This window comes from Rousettus aegyptiacus, unplaced genomic scaffold (assembly GCF_014176215.1).
Source record: "Rousettus aegyptiacus isolate mRouAeg1 unplaced genomic scaffold, mRouAeg1.p scaffold_m13_p_3, whole genome shotgun sequence".
NCBI classification, from domain to species: Eukaryota; Metazoa; Chordata; class Mammalia; order Chiroptera; family Pteropodidae; genus Rousettus; species Rousettus aegyptiacus.
Window position 1 is genome coordinate 30,419,831 of NW_023416306.1, and position 25,701 is coordinate 30,445,531.

Consider the following 25,701-nt stretch of genomic DNA (forward strand, 5'->3'; position numbering starts at 1 on the left):
AGTCCAGTTCTTAGGTGAGCAGCCTTTAGTTGGAGATGGAAGAATGTGAATATGACCTGGGGAGGGCAGAATCAGGCTCTTGGGCAAGGCCAACACTATAAGCAGTTCCTGGACAGCTCCAAGTTGGAAATAAGGCTCTGTGTTGTCAAGTATTAGGAAGTACTAGGAAGAAGACAGGTCAGAATAATGGAAATTTCCAGAGTGGCCTATGACGTAGAGCAGTCCATCAGTAGCCAGGGAAATGGAAATATTATCTCAGTAAGAAACCCATGGAAAATGATTTTAAAATTTTAACATAGGATTGGGTTGTGCCTCATCACCAACCAATTCCCGCCTCTTACCCCACTTTACATTGGAATACCCTAAAAATTCTGCAGCTGTAAAGTACTGCTGCAGAACCAGATGTTCCTCCCTCTTTTGAAAAGGTATTTTCTAAAGCTCCCCCCACCCCCTCAATACACACACACCCAAAGATGCAAAGCTCCCTAGGGAGAGGAATACCTTTCTGGTTCCTTTAGAACCCTCTTTCACTCCAATTCTCACAAGATTAGCTTAAAATCTATAGTCGAGTAATTTAGACTGATTCAAGCTGTAGACCTCCCCCTTCACCTTGTGAAATTCACCACCAAGCTGGATCCCATGCTGACCACATGGAGGCCATACCCAGCTGGCTGACCCCATTAAATAGAGACTTGGAATACCTGAGTGCAAGTCTTCCACTGAGAGATGGTCTGCCTTCTGTACCAGCTCATGCAAAAGTTTTTTCTGCCTCAGTCTTTTCTCTCTTAGCACATTTTTAAAATTGCTGATGCACTTGTTGAGGTAGATGGTCTCTGCACACACTTGCTCTAGGCTTAGTCTGCCCTGCTTGGGAGATTCAGGCCCAAAACAAGTTTCACTTCCCAGACTTGGAGCCAGAGCAAAACTTGGCAATGAATATGCAACAGATAAGTTATTAGAAGCCAGAGATAAGTTGCTGGGATCCTGAGAGGCTTTGTCTGCCTGTGTGGTGATGTCCATTCCGCCAGAGACCACACTGAACAAGCTCTCACTCTGCTGACTCCCGGGGCTTTCCACTGAGAAATCCTGGGCACCCCCTGAACTCATTGTCCCAAGAAGTCTATCACTGTTCTCTGACTGGGAACCACTCTCACTGCTCTCCAGGTCCTCGGGACTGACCGACCCATTGCTCTCCAGCTTCTGAAACACTCCCTGCAGAGCTGAACGAAAGTGGTGAATTGCTCGGCCTAGTTTACTGGTATAAAACTTAATTTCAACATCTTCATCCTCTTGTGAGCCACCCAGACCACAAGAGGACTTTTCAAAGACATTTTTAAGGACTTGAGCAGCACGTTCCTCCTCTTCATTCAAGTCAATATGAACCATGTTGCTGAAAGTCTCAGGCCCTATGATAATTTCTTCCATCATGCTGTCACAGCTCAGAGTTCCAAATCTTCTGGATTTGTCTGTCAAAAGGTCCTCTAACTGCTTTGAACTCAGAATACCAAGCCCACTTTCACAGGCCAGGAGCTTGTCCTCTGTTTTCAGCAACCCAGAAAGTGATAGGCAGCTGCTGGCTGAACTTTTATCAATGCAGTTGTTTTCTCTTTTTGCTACTTTACATGCTTCAGGTTCTTGGCTGCCTTGTTTAAAAACCTGAGATTTCCCAGAATTCTCTTCTTTTGAGATTAGCACTAGGGAAGGTTCTTCAAATTGATGGAGAGCAGACAGAGGAGGCTCTCTCCCCGTGAGTTCACCACAGGTGTCACTGATGACTTGGCATGTTCCTGATATTCCTTTTACTTCATCCTCTGGCTTAGACAATTCAACTGGCTTTGCTAAATTGTTCTTGGGTGGGAAGCAAAGGCGTAGCTGCTCAGGAGTCAAGGGTTCTCTATGTTGATTCTGGGCCCTTGTTTGATATGTTTCTGTTATGGGTCCTCTGTCTCCTGTTTCCATCTGAAGAACTGGTTCATCTGGGTTTAAAGAATTCAAATTATGATCCTGTAGTTGTTGTTGCAAAAATGATATAGACTCCTTTTGGGGATTCTTCCAGCATTGTGGTTGGCTTGGTTCTTCTCTGGTGGCAATCTGGACCCCTACACTCTGCAAGAGGATGGATTTCTGCAAGATGAAGTCTCTATGCTCTAGATGGGCAAGCTTCACAACAGTAGGCCTGGGGGCTCGGGCTCTGCCTGCCCTGTAAGCCTCTGTGATGTACCCGTTGCACTGCATGCCATTAACACAGAGGTGCTTGGCCAGGAAGCTGTGTACCATCTCCATGGTATTCTCCCCATCTTGCTCAGGAAGTCCATACAGATACAGTATGGCTTCCTCACTGGGTCTGTCCACATGGTGTTCCTGAGCCTTTCCATCCATACACACCTTGGCCAGGGAGCTGCTTCCCACCTGTAAGCCTTCTATTCCACTCAGAACTGAGTCTACACAGCTAGAGACTTCATCCACTGAACCGCGGACTTGGCTCAAGTGCTGCTGAAGCTCAGCAATCTCAGTTTGGAGACGGCTGATGCCTTGTAGCTCTCTGATTATATAGTCTACTATATCCCCCAAAGGCTCTCGCTGTTCAAGACTGCATTCTTGGCCAGGGCCCTGGGAGAAAAGGAGCTTGGCTTGATTCCTCTCTGAGGGCTCCTGACAGCTGGTGGTAATGTTTGCAGATGAGAAGTCCTGAGAACCAGACCCTGAAGCACAGGCAGTGGAGCCCAAAGGAAGCAGGCTGCTGGCCTGCTGCCTAAAGCTGCAATGCTGGGCCAGGCCCCCATCTCTATCCCCACCAATGGCTGAGGCTGTTGACCCACAGCAAGGGAGTAAGGAGCTGTCCTCTGGTAAGGATCCGGCAGGGCCTGAGGACTTGCTCTTGATGCCACACACAGTCTCTACCTTAGCCTTATCTGGGGAAAGTCTGGAGGAGGGCCCCAAGGTGACCATGATTTCTTCCTCTGACTCTTGCAACAATCGCTTCATTTTCTACCTCAGAGTCTGAGGGATTCACTGCCTCTTCCTCTTATTTCTGGTCGGGATGCTTAATAGAGATCGTCTTGGAAGGCAATATCCTGTACTGCTCTTTTCAGTCTATTTCTAGCAATTATTGCTGGCTGATGCTTTGGGCTTAGGCCACACAGCTGCCTGGAATGGTCCCATGTGTGGTCTCCAAACCTGGCACATGCCCCTGGGATCCTGGCTTGACTCTTATTCCTGTAGCTAGTGAAAAAGGAAAATAGTGCACTCAGGTCAGAAAGCCCTTGGATAATTTTAACCTGAATCAAGCTGTCAAGCAGGAATAAGAATATTATCTTCTAAGACTGTAGAAGTCATCCCTGACCTGTCTCCCAACAATGACCTTAAAGGCTGCAGACGGTTCTCTCTCCTTGGCCTCCTATGAGTATTGATGTAAAATCAATCAAGTCCTTGTGTTCTAGGCAAGTACCCAAAGCCAACAGGATTGAGACAAACTCCTTAGAAGTATAAGGGGGTAAGGTCATGAGTATCTAAGCCTTTACCAAATGCAACACATGAGTCTGGCTTGGAAATGAACGAATAGATGGCTTAAACACCAAAGCTCAAAACACATACACAGTGAACAATAACAACAAGACACTGAATGCTATTTTTCCCCCAGTTGTTTGTTCTGGTGAAGGCTCAGCTAGTTACTCAAAGGTTTGCTCTAGCCTGAATTTATAGTACAAAATATTTCCCCTTGTTTAGTAATATCAACCCTTCACTTGGAGAAAGGACCATGGCAAGTATTTTAAACTTGGAGAAAAAAAATATTTTCTATACCTAATTCTAGAATAAAGTGGCACACTATGGACACACTCACTGTCCAGACACAGGAGGTATTCGGCATGTTTGAGTCTAGAGGGACAAGTAGCCAAAAGCATACATATGATGAACTCACAGCTGGGGATGAAGGAGGCTCAGCTGGAGTCCTAAACTCCATTTAATAGTCCCCAAGGGCTTGGTGCAGCCTAATCAATATACAAGTTCAACTTTCCTGGCCCACATCTGGTCCAATGCCTCCTCAGAGCATGAAGAGAAGTGATTTTCCAGCACTGTCCACTCCTGGAGTAACAAAAGGTTGCTCTAGCCCTCTGATGGGCCTGGAGAGAACAATGCATGGAACACGTAGGGAGTTGGTTAAATCACAGAGGGCTCCGGGGCACTTTGCTGTTCTCCAAAAGGGTAAAGACAAGACCTGCCACGAGTCTTGCCTCTACATCCTAAGCTACTGGCGCCTGTACTATAGAGGTGGAGATGACTATTACCTTATGTGAGGTGGGCATCCATGCCCTTTTCACTGGGAATGTGCAGAGCATAGAGAAGGAGCAGAGGGGAAAGTACAAGGGGGAAAGCAGAGAGCTCAGGAATGCGTGGGACTGCCAATATTCCCTGGCTCTGCTGGGTCACCTGGGTAAAACGGGCTGGTGGGACACATGCTACTACTGCTCATGTTCTTCAACCAGAAATGGTTTCCCTGCTTTCTAGATTTGATATAGCTTTTGATCTTTAAAGCTTTAAACCCCTGCTTCCTTTTCCTTTCCCTTAACCCTATAAGGGGGAAACTGTTTATGAAGAACACAAGCTGACAGCTCCCATGGTTATTAATTGTCCGGAAGGGCCATCATCTATGGTCTGTGGGCCTGAAAGTTACAAGCACTGTGACTAGGAAGAACCAAAAGGACAATTCATAAGACTTGGGGTAAAGATGAAACTGACTCCCTTTACTGGAAATAACTAGGCCAAGAATCAAGAGACAGAAACTAAATTAACTCCTATTTTATTTCTTCCCTTTTTCTTTCTTGCTCATCTAAAAACTCTACTTCATCTAGAAATTCCTCATCTCAGAACGCTACCTATCCTGTGCAGCATTAGAGAGGCCCAATTATTACTTTTTAAGCATTACTGCTTTATTTCAACATCTCAAAGGGCCAGGGTCAGCCAGTCCCTAATTTGGTGAACTCACTCTAATGCCAGAGAGAGTGAAGATGCTCTATGCGCACAACCAGAACCTAGGTCTTGGGCTTAGTGCCCAGCTGCCTAGGAAGCAAATACCCCAATTCTAGGACTGACTCATCAAATTCTTCCTTCTCTCCTCCCACAAGCACAAAATCTGTATTTCCAAAGCCATCACTTTCTTTTCTCCTCAACTATGCAAGGTGTTGGCACCTGTCATTAGCTCTGAACAATGTCCTTGGCCCTAGAAGGGCTGGAGCTGATAGTTAGCCTTTCAAGTTTGTTTCAAGGAAAAAGCTTACTTACTGAACCAAGATAGAAGCTCTGTATATGACCACATGAAGCCATGAAAAAGGTGCTACTAGACTGAGAATCAGAAGACTTAAGTTTGGTCTTGCTTTACCAGTGACCTTGGATTAAACACCTGACCTCTCTGGACCTTAGTTTCCTTACCTATAAACCGAAGAAGTTATTAGGAATGTTATTAGCTAAAATGTGAGACTAGTAATTAGTAAACTGTAAAGCATGGCAGTATTGCTGTTATTACTGACATGGCAAGTCTCTGAGACAAAGAAGCAGGGAAACTAATATCCAAACCAAGCACGCAACTGCAAAGTGGTATAATTTAAGTGAACTATGACTTCTGTCCCAGCCCCAGACCCCTACCTTTCCCAGTATCTTCCAATGGTCTATGGACACTATAGTAGTGTCTAGAAGCCCACCATTAGAGTGACATTCTCTGTTACTCTTGCTTCCTTCTAGAAGTTCTTTTTAAGGTAAGAAAAGGAAGGAGCAAAACATTCAGTCCCCAATATTTCATTCAGGTGACAAGAGGCTTGCCATCCTCCATCAGGCAACCTGACAGCATAAGGTGAAGAAAACAGCTATAGGAGGCAAGCTGATGAGGACCAGAACTCATTTCCAGGTCCTCCAAGCTCAGCCCCACCTCGGTCCAACTAAGGCATTTTTTCAGGAACAAAAATGAAGTGGACTCTCCTGCTACTGCTTCAGTGAAGGCCAAGTTACCTTAGGGCCTATCTGCTTCTGCACCTCAGATCAATACTCCAGACAATCTTGGCCTAACTTCCTGGATATCTTGCTAGGTGTCCCTTCCAAGAGTGCAGGTGCTTACAACACTTGCTGGCCAGACACACAGGGGGTAAATGGCACAGCCATTTATTTAGAGCCCTTTCCTGAAGGACTGCTGAAGGACTGAAGGCAAAGTTATTTGGTTTCCTGTGTTACTGACAAATAGGAAATTTCCAACTGGAGCTGCCATAGCAACTTCTCCCAACTCTGAACAAAGAAACTTGCTTCCATATTAAATAAACAAACAACACCCTCCAAACCGCCTTCTGAATTGGTAGTCACTGCCCCTGAATGAACTCTAAAATTAAGAATCATCTCCTGGGGATATGGGTTCCCTAAAGGCACCAAATCCACTCAAGTTATGCAGATATGTAAGTTTTGAAGCAGGAGACAGAGTTCAGTGTGATGCCCAGAGGATCAACCAGGATAACTCTGAAGTTAAGAATCACCTCCTGGGGATATGGGTTCTCTAAAGGTAACAAACCCACTCAAGTTATCCAGAACCTAAAACAGTGCCTGGCATGTCTGATACTCAAAACAAACAAACAAACAAAATTCTTGACACTGAATAAAAGGAACTAGAAAACAAAATCAGAAAATCAGAAGAGTCATTTAAAGATAATCTAGGCCCTGGAATCTCCTACTACATTGTGGTCTAACCTATGGAGTAGGCTATCATAGTTGAGTTTTCTTAATTTTAAATTTGAAGTTATTTAGGCGGGGCAGCTTCTCTAGCTTCTCAAAAGCCCTATTACTCAAGTTTATAAACCTTGACCTGAAATGACACACTTGTTATTGTTGTTGTTGCTAATATTTTTCTTTGACAGACCCCTAAATGGAAGGTTTCTGCTTGAGGACCCGCAGTATGTGTAAAGACCTTTACATTAGAAGCTGTACCTTCTTCATGAATTCTTCGAGCACACATCATTACTATGCCAAGAATACGGCATGACACACAGTGAGAACTCAGTGCCATGAAAAGAATAAATGAGTGATGACAGGGCTTAGTTAGAATCGAAACCTCCTAATTTCTACTCCACTTCTGTTTCCATAACAACATGCTGCCTTTAACTTCTAAGATTCCTTCTAGATTCATGACTTACAACCCTCATTAAAACTAAGCTGAACACTTTTCTCCAAATATACTTAAAATTTTCTGGGGGCCCATTCAGACAAATAAAAAGGGTAATGGCAGCACCAGCCTCTTCTAGAGGCTAGTAATTAGCTGGTTCTCTACAGCATATGAGACTGGTAGGAAGAGGCCCTGCCATGGCTCCTGTCATCCCCAGGGTTGCCATCATGGGGTTTCCAACTGCCCTTTCAACTGGAAGAGCTGCCCTGATCCTTGTGTTGATGATGGGTCTAGGGCAGCACTGTCCAATATAATGTGAGGCACACATGTAATTTAAAAATTTCTAGTAGCCACATAAAAAAGTAAATAGACACAGGTGAAATTAATATCAATATATTTTACACAACTCATTATCCAAAATATTATCAACATAAAAAATTAATGATATACTTCCATTCCTTTTTTCATACTGAGTCATTGAACTCTTACATTTACAGCAATTCTTGATTTACACTAGCTACTCTGCAAGTATTCAACAACCACATGCGGCCAGTGGCTACCATGTTGGACAGTGTGGGTCTAGAAGGTGAGGGCAAGGGACATTCTGGAGAACCTTCAAAACTTGGCAGCAGATGCTCACTGCAAAGAGCAGACTGTCATCTCAGGGGCAGCAGAATATTCTGTTCTTTCACTCATCTTTTTACCTGCTCATTTTGATCCTAGCTGAAAGCAGCTTATTCTGACAGGTTAATCCTTTTTAAGGCTATAGATAAAGTATTAAGACTCCTACCTTCAGAGGACGAAACCTTTTCTCTCCCTCAACCTGACCTTTTCTAGATACTCTGTAGTTATGTGTAGCTTTTTCCAATATCTGGGCGAAACCACAGGATAAACCTAGTCACTTCAACAGAAGCTACCCCTTTGCAGGGAAGACTTAGAGACCTCTTACAGGCAAGAGCATAATCTCAATGCAGCTGGGTCAAGGCATCCTATCCTACACAACTCACATTAGAGGGTCATAAAACAGTAAAATTGTATTTGTTTAGAATTTTACAGTTGACATGATTCCTATTTTATCATCACAACAATACTGTGAGGTAGGACAGAAGGATTATTATCCTGACTTCACAAATGAGAAAAATGAAGCTGAGAGAAGCTAAATGATTTGACCAAGGACACTTAGTAGAGCTAGGTTTTAAAAGGGGGGTCTTCAATCTATAAAGCTTGTGCTTTTTTTTACCATGCATGCATGACACAAATGGTCAGATTATCTATTATGCATGTGTGCACACACTCAAGACTGAGAAAACTCAAGATGATTTTTCTGTTTGTATGGCATATGCATACACAGGAGGGAAGAATTAATACTCACGTTAGACAGGAGGGCAATACACACACACACACACACACACGGAAAATGAAAAGGTTTCTGAATATTCACAGGCATATACAAGAATAGCAAAGTTACCTAAGTATATGCACACATGCATGAGATAAAGGGACAGATATCTATATACGTATGTATGCACATGGAGGGAGAGATGTATATATTCATATAAGATGAAGAAATGAGCTGTCTTTATGTTATGTATACACAAAGGAGAATGAACAGGTTACCTCTAAACATATGAACATATCAAGAGAGAGAAACAGATTATTTGTATACAAGTATGAACACATGCAGAGGGGTGGATGGGTTATTTATATACATACAAGAGAGTACCAAGAAAGAATGGATGGTCGGATTATCAGCATAGAAACACGTGCACGTGAAGATTCTATCCTCAGAGCTGAGTATGCTATTTTTCACCAATTATAATGACCCCCACCAGCAAGTTGGCTCAAGCAGTTATGTAATTAATGTAGCCTGTTCCATATTCCACCCACAAATGCTTTGCTTTTGTCCCTGCTTGTCGTTCAGAGTCAGTCATACACTCAATACCACTTACCTTGCTGCTGCAACCAAAATAAGTTAAGGAAATGAAAAGGAAAAAAAAAAACCCACAAAACCACAAATACTCAAGTTTTAGAATGCAAGTGCTGTCTTTAAGAGGAAATCCATTCAGAAGCACTCCTTGGTTTGACAGAGAAGCCACAGGATGAACTTTCTAAGCCACAGCACGGCTGCTTGCCCAATCGACAAACAGAGCCAAGGAGCTATTATTCTCAGTTGCACCCAGCTGGCTGGCTCCACTGTGCAAAGTTGATGAGATAAACAATGCCCAGCAGAGAAATCCCCTCAGTGAGAGGCTGGGCAGGAGTCTCGCTGGCTACAAATCTAGGAATCCAATCTGGTCCACACCTCTCTGCTGAGGGGGATTCTGACGACTAGCCTGCTGAAGCTAACAGCAGCCAAACTTCAGCTGGATGTGGAATTCTAACTCAATCGATTCCAGGCTTTGAGACTGAGAGAGAAAGCAGGGCAGCTCCTGCTCCTGCTGCTGCTCCTCCTCCTCTCCAGCTGCTTCCTGCCTGCAACCTCCCATAGGGCACCAGCCCTCCTCACACGTTCCTGGAGCACACACCCCCTTCCCCAGCACACTCACGCACACATAAACCTCGCCAGCAAGCTCACTCACACACCCTTGGTGAGTGTCTCTCCCTCTCGCTAAATATAGATCTTACTCTCTCCCCTCCTCCATTTCCCCCCTCATTCTTCTTCTCTTCTCCCCTGCCTATCCACCTCTCTCATGTCTGAGCTATAGGATATAAAGAAACATAAGAAGGAGCCCTATACTTTGAGGCATCTCAGAGGGAAGACAACACAGCAAGAAACTGCTGGAGCACAATTCAAAGGAGTCTTCCCTTCTACTGAGACAAGTTCTGGGGTTTTTTGTGTGATTGGTTTTTGATTGATTGTTTTTGTATGTATATAATCTGCTGTCTGCATTTGGTGAAGCCAGAGAACAGGTAATGTACCCAAGTGCAGCACAGTGTTCTCAGAATAGATACCTAGTCCAGTTCTTGAACAGTCACAGCAAGAGAACCAACCGGAAAACAAGAACTCTCTTAGGCCATGCCAAGGCAATAATTAGATAGAAGTAGGGGACGCTGGGTGGGCTGATATGGCCCCTCTACGGCAGAAGTTAGGACCACAGACTGTTTTGGAATCCAGAATTAGGAACTAAGTAGCCTAAAGTGATATCACACTGAGAAAAACTTGTCTAAGGTTCAAGGCCCTGGTATCATATCCCAACTTTCCCAGTTCTTCTTCACCAGTGACATCTGTCTCCATGGAGACTTACTAGTCAGGTAGCTCTCATATAGCCCTAATTCCTAATAACTCAACAATTCTAATGAGCACTCATTAGGAAATTGAATGTCCTTATCTTCAAAGAGCACTCAAGTTGTTCATTACAACTTACTTTTTCATTGCCAAAAGTAAGCCAAGGACTCTTGAAGCCCTGGAGCATAAAATACCACATACATGAAATTATGATATCCCTGCTACCACAGAACAGGAGAAATACAGTTGCAGCCCAGAGAACCTCATAATTCTTCTTGATACAGAGCTTCAACCAGCACAAACCAATGAAGCCACTCCTATCCTACCTCCTCTGAGCCTGATGTAAAGAGAAAAGGATCACCTCTTCCTTAGGCCCATGGCAGGTGGGTAAGTTTGATTTACCCGGCATGCTCAAACAAGGTGCTCCAATATCGCTACTTCACCTGCCCTTCAACATTCCGCATGACACTCTACAATAGAACGCAGCCCTGTTAGCCAAGAATCAGGGAGTCTCTATGGGGGCTACCCTAGAACCCATCGTTGCAGCTCTAGGTAGTAGATAAAACAAGCTTTTTAAACTAAGAATGATTTTGTCAGCTTATCTAAGATCCTGAGGAGAAAGTGTTGATTCCAGCGCCAACATTTGCTTCCCTACTGTCTTCTTCCAATAACATTGCTTCCCCCTCAACTGAGGAAAAAAATTTTAGATTCCAAGAGATGCTGAACAACCCATTTATTAACCATCCGCCTCATTATGCGACCAACACTGACAGCAGAGCAAATACCTCCTAACCCAGTCAGGAGCTGGCTGGGTGACAGAAGAGATAAAGGCTGATGGTGCGACTACAGACACATCTAAATACAGAAAGAAAAAAAAAGGGGGAAAAAAACCTTGAAAACTGTCAATTTGGTGAAAGTCACAGCCAGTTTATTATGGAGCTTCCCACATTTCAGCCAGGAGAAAGAGGTAAAAAGGGTTTAAAAGATTAAATCAGAATTCCCTCCACAACTCTGCAGCCACACATAAAGAGCCCAAAGCAGAGGCTGTCATTACTAGATTTGAGTCCTGGTGTCCTAGACTAAGGAGAAGCTCAAATCTCAAGACAAGTAGATCCTCAGAGCTAGGACATTGCCTAAAGAACCTACTTCTTCCTGCCTTATCTACCAGTGGCTCCTAGACCTGGTCGAGGACTCTAGAGGCTAATGCGACTTTTTCTTGTCCATCTGCCTACTCAAACACATTCAGCCTGTCTTCTAATGCATTTTCAGATAAGCAAAGGCTCAGACAGAAGATGCATTTAGGAGATGAGGCACACACAACATGCTATCTCTAGTTACAGTCACGGTTTTGACATAAATTACCTCTATATTGTTCCACTTTCCCATGTTTTAGCAAAAGCCAAGACGAATAAGTGAAAAAGAAGTAAAAACAGCAGTAAATCTAAGTTCTAGTTAAAAAAAAAAAAAAAACAACAAAAAAACAAAAAACAGGGCCCACAGAGTACCAGACATCATATGACCAAAGGACAATAAGGCTTCCTCAATGGACTAGTCTTTTGGGAAAGACATATAATTTCAGTTTCCTGAGCCATGTGAGCAACCTTGCAGCCCCCTTATCACAGTGGATATAGGTCTTGGGAATCCTGGGCAGGCTATAAGGATGGGGATGCTTTTTAGAGGTCACAAGCAACCACCTCAATTGGGAAGCTTCCTCAAAGCAGGGCTGGGCAGAACTGGAAAAACAGATTGGGTTAAGAAGGAAAAGGCATTTATCCAGAAGCTGTGAAATGCTCTGAACAGACATTCTCAAGGTCTGGTTCCCAATTTAAATCTTTACAAGGATCTTTGCCTAGAGACAGATGAGTCAAGATGGAAATTCAACATGAGACACTGACACTCACGCAGAGTTGTGGGAAGGTTCAGAGCTGCAGGAGCTCTAAAGGGGAACCGAATGGGTGGGTTAGTCAGAAGACCACCTGGCACACAGAATTCATCCTCAGCTAATACATCTGAGTGGTGTCACAGGGATACTGAGGGGGACTCACTGACCACAATTCTCTCCTCTTCATACAAACCAGTCTAAGTCCCCCTGGGGTCGGATAAAACTGGCCCAGAAGCAAAGAATGTGCCTGCTCCAAATCAGGCCTGCCTTTTCAGATATCACTGCCAGAGAGTGGCTGGGTCAGGACCAGCAGGTTCCTACCTTATCTCCCAAGGCTGACAAACACATATACAGGGTGCAAAGGAGAGGTAGAGCCAAAGTCACTTGTGCAGAAGAAAGCTTGTGACTCTTTTTCTTCTCTACCACTAAGAAGCAATATGAAGAGGCTGGCATGTGTTCACACAGCTGGGACTTGTTTCATGAGGAAATGGTTGTTTTGGTGGCTAAGAAAAACCATGTTTTTCCTTGTAGAATGTTGCTCTCCATAAACTACACAGAAATTATGGGTAGCAGAGAATGATGGGCAATGGGAGATGATTCTCCTTCTTCCCTCAGGAATATGCCACCCTAGGGGAGTGATGAGCCTGGCAGAAATGTGCTGACTTTACTGATGTGCTAAGACATAGCTGTTACACAGCCTAAATCAGACCTGACAAGCTGTAAGGCAGTCCTAAGAAGTCACAAATTGCTGACAAATTTCAATCCTACAATCAGGTCAAATGCCGTCCCTGATTAGCAAAAACTTGAACATAAAGAACTGATAAACTCCTCAGAACTGGCCAGATAAATGGTTAGGTTTCCAGCCTGTACCTCCAAAAGCCATGACCCCATTTCCATCCCAAAATAAAATGATTGAAAACTCATAATCAAAGCAGTCTACATGCCTCCTGCCCTCTCACATAAACCTGGTCAAAAGTCACAGCTTCCAGATTTAGGATTAAGGCTGGTCCTGAACTAGTATCTGCTTATATATGTCCCAATCCAACCCATAAAATGCATTGGTCCTGCCTCAATCTCTATACCCCAAAGAAACCAAGAGGCCATATGCTGAGGATTCTCTAATGAAAATCCAAAATTTGAAATTTTATGGGGGAAGTGAACCCCTTATACTAAAAGGAAACTATGTTCTGACTGTCGTAATATTGATCAAATATCTTCTTCAGTTGTTTGCGGCTTGTTCTAAGATATATCTTCAGGTAAACCCAAATATGGAGAATTCTCTTGGAGTAGGTCCCTGTTTCTATAAGTTTTTCGAAATATGTTTCTAGCCAGCATATAGGATTATCCATATATTCAAAAATATCCTGTAGGATGCCCTGAGTTATAGGAAGCCAACAGTTGTTCAAAGGGAAAAGGAAGACCTAAAGGAGACCCATCCTTAATTAGGGACCTCTGACAGAGTAACAGGGAAGCATGGTGGGGAGAAAGGGAAGTACTCGACGAGATAAGCCAAGAAAAAGCTAGACTTAGCCTGGAGATCAAAAAATGCCAAGGGAAAGCCTATTGTTGGCACTGGAGGCCTCGGCTGCCAGCTCACCCAAAATCAATCGCACACAGATAACCACTCTGCTCAGACACAAGATCCTCGGAATCCCTGTATTCTAATTCTCTATCCAGTGACAGAATCCCTTGTAAAACCCTTTGACCCCCTGTCACATGTCATCAAGTCTAATCTATTTTACCTTCTTATCTATGAAATCTATCCCCTTCTCTACAAACCTCAGTCTAGGCTTCATTGTTTCTCACTTGAGTAATTGCAGAATATGCATCCTCCCAGTCTCCCTTCCTCCAGAACCACCTCCTTCTCACCCCATTTACTCCCAATCCATTTTTGACAATTTGCTAGAGGACTATTTCTAAAATGTAGATTTTGTCACTCATTTTCTTAAACTCCTGTGACTGCTCTTAGGAAAAAGTCCTTTGCATATTATCAAAATTCTTTCCTACGTATCCATGTATAAAGGAATCCAGCTCCCCATTCCCTAAGTACGGTCAAACCAATCTCCTTATACTCACTGAATGTGCCATCCCATCCTTCCTACTTCCATACGGCACTGTCTATAGAGTGCTATCGAAGAGTAAAATTCAGTATGGTGAGGAGGCTAAAAACCTTAACAAGTGCTTTCAGAAAACAAGACTTGGAACCTAAACAGTAAAAACTACTCTCATATTTGTTATGGATTGAACCACCGTGTTCCCCAAAAATTCATATGCTGAGTCCTAACCCTCAGGACCTCAGAATGTGACCTTATTTGGAGATAAGGTCTTCACAGAGGTGGCCAAGTTAAAGTGAGGACGTGAAGGTGGTCCCTAATACAATATGACCAGTGTCCTTATAAAAAGGGGAATTTGGACATAGAGAAATGCATAGAGGAAAGGCAATATGAAGAGACACAGGAAGAAGATGAGCATGTGTAAACCAAGGAGAGACGACGAAAACAGATCCTTCCCTGATAGCCCTCAGAAGGAACCCACCCTACTGACACTTTGATTTTAGACTTCTAGCCTCCAGAACTGTGAGATGATAAATTTCTGCTGTTTAAGACACCCAGTCTGTGGCACTTTGGTATGGCAGCCCTCACAAACTAATATAGTACTTTTGAAAATTATCAATACAATTCTACCAAAATTTTTTTCCCAATAAATAATAAATAATACTTATTAATAATACCTAAGAGTTATACCAGGCATCATGAAAAAATATAATCCTTGCCCTTAGGGAGTTCATAATCTAACAAGGGAATTGTTATGACATTTGGTATAGGCTCCTGAGGAAGAAAAGTGTTAAATTTTGCCTGTGGGTAACTGGTAGTGCCATATACGGAGAAAAGACATACAGGAGGTGAGGTGAAGAAGAAAGAAAGAACAGTGAGTACAGTTTGAACACACTGCATGAGGTGCCTATGAAAATTCTTGTGACAATATCCATAGGCAGCTGAATATATGAGTCTGGAGCTCATGTAAGAGGACTGAGGTACAGATAGCAATTTGGAATTCACCAGTGTATGGGTAAAGACATAAGAGTATCTAGAAAAGAGAATTAGGTAGAAAACAGTGCCCTGGGAATCACCAAGTTTGAAGGGCAAGCAGAGGAAGAGAAATGCTGTAAAGGAAACAAAGATGGAGCTGTCATAAAGAAGGAAAGGACTTGGAGGGAAAGATAGCAAAAACTAAGAAGGAAGAGTATCTTAGGGAGAAACCGGTCAACAGCTTTTATCTTACCTATCACAAGAAATGTTCCAGGATGTCAGTTTTCATCTAGAATGCCCTTCCTCGTGTTTATCTATATTTGTCTGAATGTCCTCAGGTGTGAACCAAATAACACATTTCCCTAGCATGCTTGAAGATGACACCAGCAAAGAGAAGCAGAAGAGGTAAGTTCCTACAACTTACCTCTTCCCTTTGGCTTCAAGAAGTCTTATTTTACACACTACGACTGTACTTTAAGAACTGCCTGTTTGGAAATGGTGGTAAATCTTAGTTACACTGTTTACAGAAAAAATACAACTTGCCACTTACAAGGAGTCATGGATCTCCTTAATGACATATGCTTGTAAACACAGAATGCAAGTTATCCCTTGATTTCCAGCTTTCAAAGCTCATATAATCTTATTTTTTAGACATTTCCTGATATTTAATAACTGCTGACTTAGTACCATCTGGGGATTCCTCTGACAAGACTTCTCTAACCACCCTAATGTAAAGGGCTTTAAATTCCCATGGCAACTATTTTAAAATCCCATGGCAACTATTTTCGATTATAAGTGTTAATCATTCCTTTGTAACCAATTACTAATGGCCCTGTAATACTACTTCATACTTTTAAGCAATCGTTCCACAAACTTTGCTGATTGTCTACTAAGTATTAGAAGCTATACTAGGAATTGCAATCTAGCAAGTAGAAAGCAGATGTAACAAGAAAATAAGTGGCTAGGAGTAGGATATGTGAATCCCTGAACTCTTTTTTTCCTCTTACGTATACCAAGCCCTAAAGGCATATTAGGCATGAAAGACACTCCAGATGAATATCTACTCCTCATTATCTAAGACTTCAGACTCTAACTCCTATGTGGCATCTGACCTCAATAAGCTAGGCTGCGCCATAAAGATGCCTTTAACAGAAGATCAACTCAAAAACAGGTCAAGTAGTTTGCAACTTGAACCCTTGCTCCTGGATCCACATCCTTGACCAGATATCTGAATTTCTTCCAGCGCAAGAGAAGGCACTAAAAAGAATCCCAAAGACCCAAAGTAGTTTTCTCAATCTGTCTTTTCATGCCCCAGTTTATTCCAACTGACAGAGCTCCTGTCTCCAGCATTACAGAGCTCCTGGAGTGAGAGGGCAGCCTTAAGCAACTCCTAAAGGTTATAGAGAGTGACTAATATGTACCATAACAGACACAGATAAGATGTATGAGAATTTGAGAGAAGAAAATATTTCCAGCTTTCAATGGGAATCATGGAAAGTTCTGTGAAAGAGGTGCTATCTGAGCTTGATCCTGAAGGACAAACAATATTTGGATATGTGAAAACTGAAGGGAAGAAAAGGTAGAAGATACAGGATAAGCAAAGATATGAAAAAGAGAAAAAGGAAGGTATGTTATTGGAAAGGAAAGGAAATTAATATTTATTAAATGTTAACAACGTGCCAGGCCCTGCTCTATATGTCTTCCCTAACCTATATCCCAATCACTGAGGCAAATAATATCCAATTCGGAGATGATAAAACTAAATTTCTAAGAGGCTGGGTGTCTTGTCTGAGCCTAAGATAACACAGCTAGTAAGTCGTGAAGCCATATTTCAAACTCAGGCTCTGGCTGATTTGAAGCCCCAACTATTTCCAGCTGTACGATGTAGCCTCAGTTAACAAGGTTAGAAAAGTAGGTTGTGCCAAGTCACAGGAGGTCATGGATACCAGGCTAAAATGTTGAGACTATCACTTAACTACCAGTGGAATGAAAATTTAATGTTTGAGAAGAAATTTTCATTTTTCCTTCATTTATTCATTCACTCATTCATTCGCATATGAGTTTGCTGGATGCGAGGCATCAGGAATATAAAGTTAAACAGATACAGCCCCTATTCTGTATTTTCATGCTATTTTCATTTAGCCTTTATTTTATTTAAACTTCTTATTGAATTATAACGTACATACAGAAAAGTGTACAAATCAAAAGGATACCAGTGTAAACAGAATTCAGATCAAGAACAGAACATTATCAGAATTCCAGAAGCCCCCTATGCTCATATTTAGTCACTACCAACTCCCTTCCCCAAAGGTAATCACTATCCTAAAGTAAGACATCAGATTACTTTTGCCTGTTTCTGAACTTAATATAAAAGAAATCATACAGTGTATACTGTTAAAAAATATATAATCTTGAAGGCAAAAAGCTCACGCAATTCTAGAACATGATAAAAACCAAAACTGACTATACATGAAATACTATAGAAATGAGTATCTAATTCTACCTGGGGACTTTGGGAAAAGGCTTCAAAAGGTGACATCTAAGTTGAGCCTTGAGCCTAAATGGCAGTGGTACATACAATGGATCCCTAAGCAGTAACAGGGCCTGAACATAAAAGAGAACAGAGAAGATGAGAAAGATAAAAGAAATCATAGAGAGAAAAAGAGCAATATCTGGCAAATGATCCAAAGTAGGAGGCAAGAGAGAAGAATGACACTATGACTTTGAGTGGGTGACTAGCAGAATGACAGTGATTTTAACACAAATACAGAACAAAGGAAGAGAACTAGGCCCAGGAGGGAAGTTTCAAACATCGGGAATGGAGAAAATAACTAGTAGATAACTAGACATGACGGACAAAACTTAAGGGGAAAGGGAGGGTTGGAAGTATAGATCTGGGAATCATCTGCTTAGAAAGGCTAGTTGGAAGTCTACTGGCTTCCTAGAACAAGCCGGGGATCCAGCAGTGAATGCGTAATTATGGTTCTGGATTAGAGGTTGAGGAAATGAGAAGATCTGAGATTAAAAGATGCCTGAGGGGGAAACTGTAAAAAGAAATAGAGACATAAAGGAGATAGGCAAGGTAAGAAAGGAAGGAAGAGAATTAGGAGGATCTACACTAATTGAAGCCAAGAAAACAGGAAGTTACAAGTAGAGCGTTTCAGAAACACTATGAAGAAAAATGAGAAAAAGACTGAGAAAAGTGTCTGGGGTGGGGGAAGTATTTAAATATTTAACTGTTAATTATTTCTATCTCCCTATAAACTCTTAAATAATAAGAAAATGTCTTACAAATAGCCCCAACAGGAACCAGCAGTACCCACTTACTAGTTGGCTTGATTTAAAATGAAAAAATTATAGTATTTGCTTCTTTTTGGATAACTTGGGCAAAAGGATTTTCTCTCACAGAGGAAGAGTTCCTTCCTAGCCAGTATCATATGTTCTCATTGGTTGAATGGTCAGACAAGCAGCTGGAGTCAGAAAAGGTAGTACAAAGCAAGAAGGGCTGCTTTGCTTATTATTTGAAAGCAAGTAATTTTGTACAGAGGCATCAATCAGACTTAGTCCACAAAAAGTTTATTAAGTACCTCCCTTTAGTATGCCCAGAAAATACTGCCAGCTGGAGTTAAAGCACGCTGCCATATCTGATACTTTCCTCTGATTCTAGGCAGGTCAATGTTATCATGGTATTCTTGGGAGATGTTCTGATATACTCCTCAGAAACCAGAGCCAAGCTTCACCCTTTCAAACAAGCTGCCCAAATCTCAGTCCCAGATGTTAACGTTTTATAACTCACAAGGTTCAGTCACAGCCTAGAACCAGATCCAAGGTTTACGGAAAGACCAACCACTGATAAACATCCAGATCCAAACCATAAAGGCATTTCAGAGGAAAAAACAAACAAAAACAAACAAACAAACAAACCCTGAAAAATGTTGAGCATTTCTCCTGACAAGCACACAAAAGCAACTCTTGAAAATTTTTCCCACAGTGCCTAGGGCAACAACTGGCCCTCTCCCTTATTCCTCAGGGTAAGGCACTCCACTGACTTCTTCCTTCCAGGCCCCAGGGTGTGCATGATAGCCTCATCTGAGTGATCCACACAGCAAATTATCCCAGGAACCCAGTATCCCCAGGAGTCTATGTCCCTACAAAAGCCTGAAATCCTGAGGCACTGGCTCCTTGCCACTTTAGCCATCAGAAGTAGTTTCAGTAGGTTCCCACTCAACAGCAGCAAAAAATGACTGGCTTTCCTACTCTCCATCCTTTTAATTCATGCTGTCAACAGAATTTATGGAGTGCCTATTATGTGTACAACAAGACATCAAACTTATCCTTCCATCCCTTTTGAAGATAAGTGAAATTCCTGCTCCTGATCCTACATTATAGAAGGGGTGTCACTCTTACCTCTGAAGAGTCCAATCAAATTTAGTGGCTTAAAGGTTGGTTTAAGGAGTATGGGAACAATATATAGGACCTAAAACAGGTTTTGAAAGATGATGTCTTTTGGTTAGAACATGCGAGTTTGAGAAGCTGATGAGAGAAGTGAGTGTACAAGAAGTAGTTATAAATATGGGTTTCGAGTTCAGGAGAGAGATCTGGTCTGGATATAAGAGCAATCCACATAATAAGTGGTAGTTGACAAAAATAGATGAGATTTCACAGAAAGAATGCAGAGTTGTATGAAAATATTGAGAGAAGAACCCCAGAAAGAGCAACATTTAAGAAGTGAGGAAAAAAAAAAAAGAAATGAGCAAAGAAAGAAATCAGAAAAGGAAGATAAGAGAGATTGGAGTAGTGTTGGGGATGATTTCTATGATGTCAAAACAGGAAAGACTGTTCAGGATTGTCAAATACTGCAGAAGGGTCCAATAAGATAAAGACTTAAAAGCAACCACTAGGTTAGGTAACTATGAGCTCACTGATAACCTTCACAAATGCAGTTTTAGTGAAATGACAGTGAAATCATGAGACAGACTTTCCTCAAGTGTACTCCTTAGAAAACAAATCCTACAGCATGCTTCTCCAATACAGATTTTCATGGTCAAATAAGTCTGCAATAATGCTGTGCATATTGTACTCTCCTCTTGAAGAATCACGACAAGCTTATATATATTCAAATTTCTGACAAGTCCTACGCTCTCTTGGAACTCAATGTTTTCCAAATTTCTTTGACCATGGATCTCTTTATCACATGGTAAACAACCTATTAACAGTTCTAGAAATTGGAGTCCCATGGAATACACTTTGGAAAACAGGTTCTAAGGTTATAGTGGTAAAAAACAAACAAACAAACAAAAAAATCCAGTGTTATGATGGTTAAAAAAAAAAAAAAGTGTTAAGAATCAGGCCCTGGAGTTAACTAGATCTAAATTTGAATCTGGTTCTAACTCTTACCAGCTAGGTGACACTGGACAAGTTTCTATCTTTCTAAAGCTCAGTGTCTTAATCTATAAAAGCTTAATAATATAAGCCTAAATCATAGAATTAATTATTGCGAGAAATTCATTTGGGTAATACATGTAAGCACTTACAGGAATAGTAGTATTCAATAAATGTGGTTACTATGATAATAATGATGGCAGTAGTTGATATTAAAAGGAAAACTGTGATGCAGGTGCTAAGTTTTCAATGAATGAAGTTATGGAAATGTTGGGATCAAACTGAAATAAGGAAGGTGAGTGTGAAAACAGGTTATGTGAAGATCTCGTAATGGGCTGGGAGTAGCAGAAGGAGCCAGAGGAAAACAAGCCTCACTCTTGACCTAGTAATACATGGGGTATAAAAAAAAAAAAGGCAGTCTCCCCCAGAAAGGGCTTTAGGGAACAGCCAGGTTCCAGTCAATAGATAACGTATCAGTTCTGGTTTCAGATATCAAGGACTCCACAGTTTGCCAAAGGGCAGAAGGGGCCTGTTGAGAGCAGCAGCTAAGGCCTCATCAAAGAGAGGTCTCTCTGGTTTGTGAAGGAGTGGTAGGAACTATTCTTAAGTAGGGTTTACCATGAAGTTTGAAAATAGATGTTATAAGCTGTGGTTAAGAGAGATGTGTAAGTATTCAGGCTTACTGCAGGATTTGCATTACAACATTGTGGTAGCAAAATATCTGAAACAACTTAAAGATCTATCGATAGAGGACAGAGTACATGAATTATAATACATCTACAGAAACAAATACTAGGTAGTATTTAAAAAGAATGTTGTAGCTCTATTTGTACTAATAAGGGAAAACCTCCAAAATATAGCAGTAAAAGAAAAAAGTTAAGGACAATATGTGCAATATATGCATGTATATGCATACATGCTAGTAAATGCACATTTTATCTCTGGACTGAGCCACAAGACACAGGTAACAATGCGATGGAGGAAATGAGGACTAGAGAGAGACCTGGAAGTCTAAAGAAGGGGAACTTTGCACTATACATACTTTTTGTAAAATTGTATATTTTTACATTTATTACTTATTCAAAACATTCTTCAGGTTTGTTTTTTAAGTGTTAGAGTAGCAATAATTAGGAGAGGCTAAAATATTATGAGGAAAATGAAGGATAACTGGTGGTCTCCATGAGGACAAAGAAGGGAGGCAACAGAAGTTAAGACAGGCAGCCAAGAACAGAACAAAAATTGGAGTTAAAGTTATAGAAAGAGTGCTTTCCTGGTGCATCTAAGTTTAAGAGATAGGGTCCTCAAGGGCCTGCCCCCCTTCAGCCTCCTCATTTTTTCCCCAAGGGGAATCCCTATTTCAGGGCTTCAATTATAGCACAAGAAGGAGGTCTCTTTGCTTGGGAGAATTATAAGAACAGTACTTTTCCGGAGAGAGCCAATTTATTCTGTTCTAATGATCTTTCCTGAGAAAATGCTGATCCATCTCTCAGGCTGACCAGCAGCAATCTATTTGCTCAGTTCTATCTCTGCTTACTAAGCCTCTCCTTCCTCAGCTTTCTTTAGCAACCTAAGACTTTCTGTCAAGGCTTCCTCACGGCCTACCTCCATGCCTTCTTCTTCACTGTCCCTTCCACCTGGAACACCCACCCACCTGCTGCCACCGCAGTCTCCGTTTCTAGAGCTAAAAGTCTCACCTCCTCCCCCAGATTTTTCTGCAGCTAAGCCAAATAAGGTACAGAATCATATCCATTCCACCCACACTACCAACATTACTGCCTCATCAGCATTAGCAATGTCATCAAACACTTATTATGTACATATGGCCAGGTACTTAGCCAACCCATATACAGAGATGACCTATATGATCTCTTCCTCAAGTTGCTGACACTCTACAGGAATGGCTTAAAGGGAGCTAGGTTTCTTTGTTATTTCCTCAAAGTCTACTGAATGCAGTACCAGCTAAAGAAGTATAAATGTCCTATAAGCTTTCAGGAAATATCCAAATCACAAATAATTAAAGAAATGTAAATTACAACAATAGGATATTATTCTTCTGCCAAATTGGCAACGATCTTCTAAAATGATAATACTCAATGTTGGTGCAGTGCATTCATATACTCAAAGTACAAACTGGAAAAACTTTTCCGAAAACACATGTAAGAAGTTTATCAAAACCCTTTAAAAGGTATACACTCTTTAACTCAATAATTTATTTGAATCTACTTTGAGAAAGCTAAGTTAAAGAAATAATCAGAAATGAAAACAGACTTATGTATATGATGTTCATCATAGCATTATGACATTATGTTTCTTTATGACAGTAAAGAAACAAGAAGAACTGTATGGAACATCAACAATATTTAATGACCCAGAAAAAGCTCACAAAATTGATCTAAGAGAGAAAAACTTTAAAATCTACACATAATATGGCCCAGATTCAGTAACTTTATGTTCATGTATATAGAAATTATAATATTAATAGTTAATACTTTGCTATTATTGACTTTAGGTGCCAAGCCTTGGGAAAAATAAAAATAGGATTAATTAAGACAAGATAAAGAAGCACAGGGAGACTTCTGTGGAAATGCTGAGGGGCTTTTCTGGCTAGTTGAACATACATAAGAGTTGGCTAAGCACTCTGCTAGGTTCTATATTGGGCTCTAGAACACAGGAATAAAAAGCATAGCCCCAACATTCAAGGATCTTACAAACACATAGAGAAGTAACAGCAAACAAATAACTCTTTAACACCATGGTAAATGACAATCTAGAAAAAGTATGCTCGGAATCTGAAAGCTTGACCCCAAAAATACTAACACTTGAGTGGGTTTTAAAAGATGTGAATGAAAAGTTAGCTAGGTGGAGAAAGAGTATTTCAACCATGGGAAATTGGCAAAGTCTCTGAGATTTTGAAAATTAAATAATTTTATATATTGGATATGTTGACTAAACAGAGTAGCAAAAGGAAGTAAGACTGAAAAGGCATACAGTCTCCAACGTCATCCGGTTTAGTCAGCCAGCAAGAAAAAATGAACATGAAATTCTAACAATAAGAAATGAATGAAAGATTAGAGCTAAAGACATTAAGTGCTTGCTTTTTGCTCATTGACCAGATAACTAAAACTATCTGTATTATCTTTCTAGTGTGAGGTTTTTATCATTTTTACCTAAAGACGTCTATTTTGGTAATGACAAATGTGTTGTTTTTGCTTGTTTGTTTTAAATTCTGATTTTTCTCAATGCACCTTTAAAGGTTTTTAAATTGTTTCACATCTGGTCAAGTGGAGATTTTTAAGAACTTCATTTTTATTTTGTAATAAAAGTTTATAACGATTTTTTCAAAAATGTCAGCAAACTCCAAGTACCTGTTAATAAGGTCTTAAATAAATTTTTAAAAAACACACATTATCTTCTCTCTGCAGGGTCAAATTAACAGTGCTTTATGAAGCTAGGACAAAATGAGCATCAAAACAAATGATAGTAGGGGATTATAAGTAATGTAATAAATTACAAATTCATGAGTCCATACTAATTTAAATTAATGGGAGAAAAGGGAAATCTCTTCCTCATAGTAGGCACATATAATGCCAAGTAATGAATGTAGAAAAGATAGTAGAAACAGAAAGTTACCATTTGGCAACCACTATTAGTTGTAGTAGATTCATACAGAAGTCATCAATGGATAGTTAGCTGGTAGGCAGAGATTTGATGAGGAACAAAATATTAGCATAGCCTCAGAGCATTGTACCACAAAACACTTAACAATTAACAACAACAACAAAAAAAAAAATGGTGCTCTGATAGTGGAGAAACTTGGCTGATACAAACCTAACTGGAAGATTAAAGTTAACATTACAAAGAATAGGACAGACTGACATCATGTACTCTCTGATGCAATTCATAAAGAGCCTAGCATTGTTTTTGATTTATTCCTGCCAAGACAGCATGGCCTGAGTCTGGACACGAGGAAACACTGGATGGACCCAAAATGAAGAACATGCTACAAAATGAAAAGCCTATACTATTAGTTGAGAAAAGTTGAGAAATTGTTCCAGATTAAAGGAGACTAAAGAGTCATGATTAGTAAATATAACATATAAACCTGTATTGAATCTTGGACCAGAAGAGAAAAGAGACATTGTTGAGATGGTTGGAAAAATTTGCATGGGGGTCTTAATGATAGTGCTGTCACTGTTGCTTTCCTGATTTGGATGGTTACATAAGTAGCCTTGTTTTGGGGAACTACAAATAGGAGTATTTAGAAGTGACAAAACATCAAGTCTCCAACTTTCTTTCAAATGGTTCAGAAAAAGATTAATTATAATGGATGGAGAGTGATGAAGCAAATGTAAAATGTCAAAAATGGGTATCTTGGTGAGGAGGATATGGGAGTTCTTTATCCTACTAAGTTTGAAAAAAATTTAAGGGTGTTTACACATGTGAGCATGCTTGCACCTTTAATATCTGCCAAGTATTATATTAAAAGCCACTTATCATTTAAAACATCCTTTCTGCCTGAAGACTATCTGTTGACACACAGATAAGGATGCTTCAAACTCACGACACTAAAACTTTTAATTTTTTTTTATTACTTTTTTACATTGTTTTAGATCTTACTGGGTTGATGCTTTGGGCCTTAAATTAGGAAAGCCCATAGAAATTTCTGAACACTGTGGAAAATTTCTGACCCTGTATGGGTCAGCCAGTACTACTGTCTGGCCAAATGAGATAACAAGTGACCCAAGAGGCCTTGAAATAGTCCCATGTGCAAAACTCAAATAAAATGGCCTCAACGTGATTAGGGTACTTAAAATAGCATTTAACTTTACCTTCAGGCTCTGAACACACTAAGTCTATTTGATTTCCATTAATTAGCATAAAAGGAAGCCAATGGCCACCTCCCATCTCTAAAGGCTCTAGCTTACTTGTTTATGCATTCCCAGAAGCACACTTTAAGATGACTAATCACTGACTGCTTCTTAGGCACCATATGTCTCCCAATTTCAAAAGGAAAAATTGTCCCAACTAGTACCAGAACAATAGATTT

The 25,701-nt window shown here is 40.8% G+C and overlaps 1 protein-coding gene across 13 annotated transcripts in view; it reads right to left on the reverse strand.

Moving 5' to 3' along the window:
• Positions 1-25,701, reverse strand: part of UNC13B (unc-13 homolog B) — a 171,034-nt gene that overhangs the window by 45,607 nt on the left and 99,726 nt on the right. For 2 of the 13 annotated variants that reach the window (XM_036218386.1, XM_016130254.2), the window contains exon 1: positions 702-25,700. The exons of 8 other annotated variants lie outside the window; for them this stretch is intronic. In XM_036218386.1, the coding sequence (XP_036074279.1) occupies positions 702-2,985 (2,284 nt within the window). In that variant the 5' untranslated portion in view covers positions 2,986-25,700. Of the gene's footprint in view, positions 1-701; position 25,701 lie in introns of those variants that run through there. 3 more of the 13 variants (XM_016130252.2, XM_036218384.1, XM_036218385.1) reach the window with 2 other exon arrangements.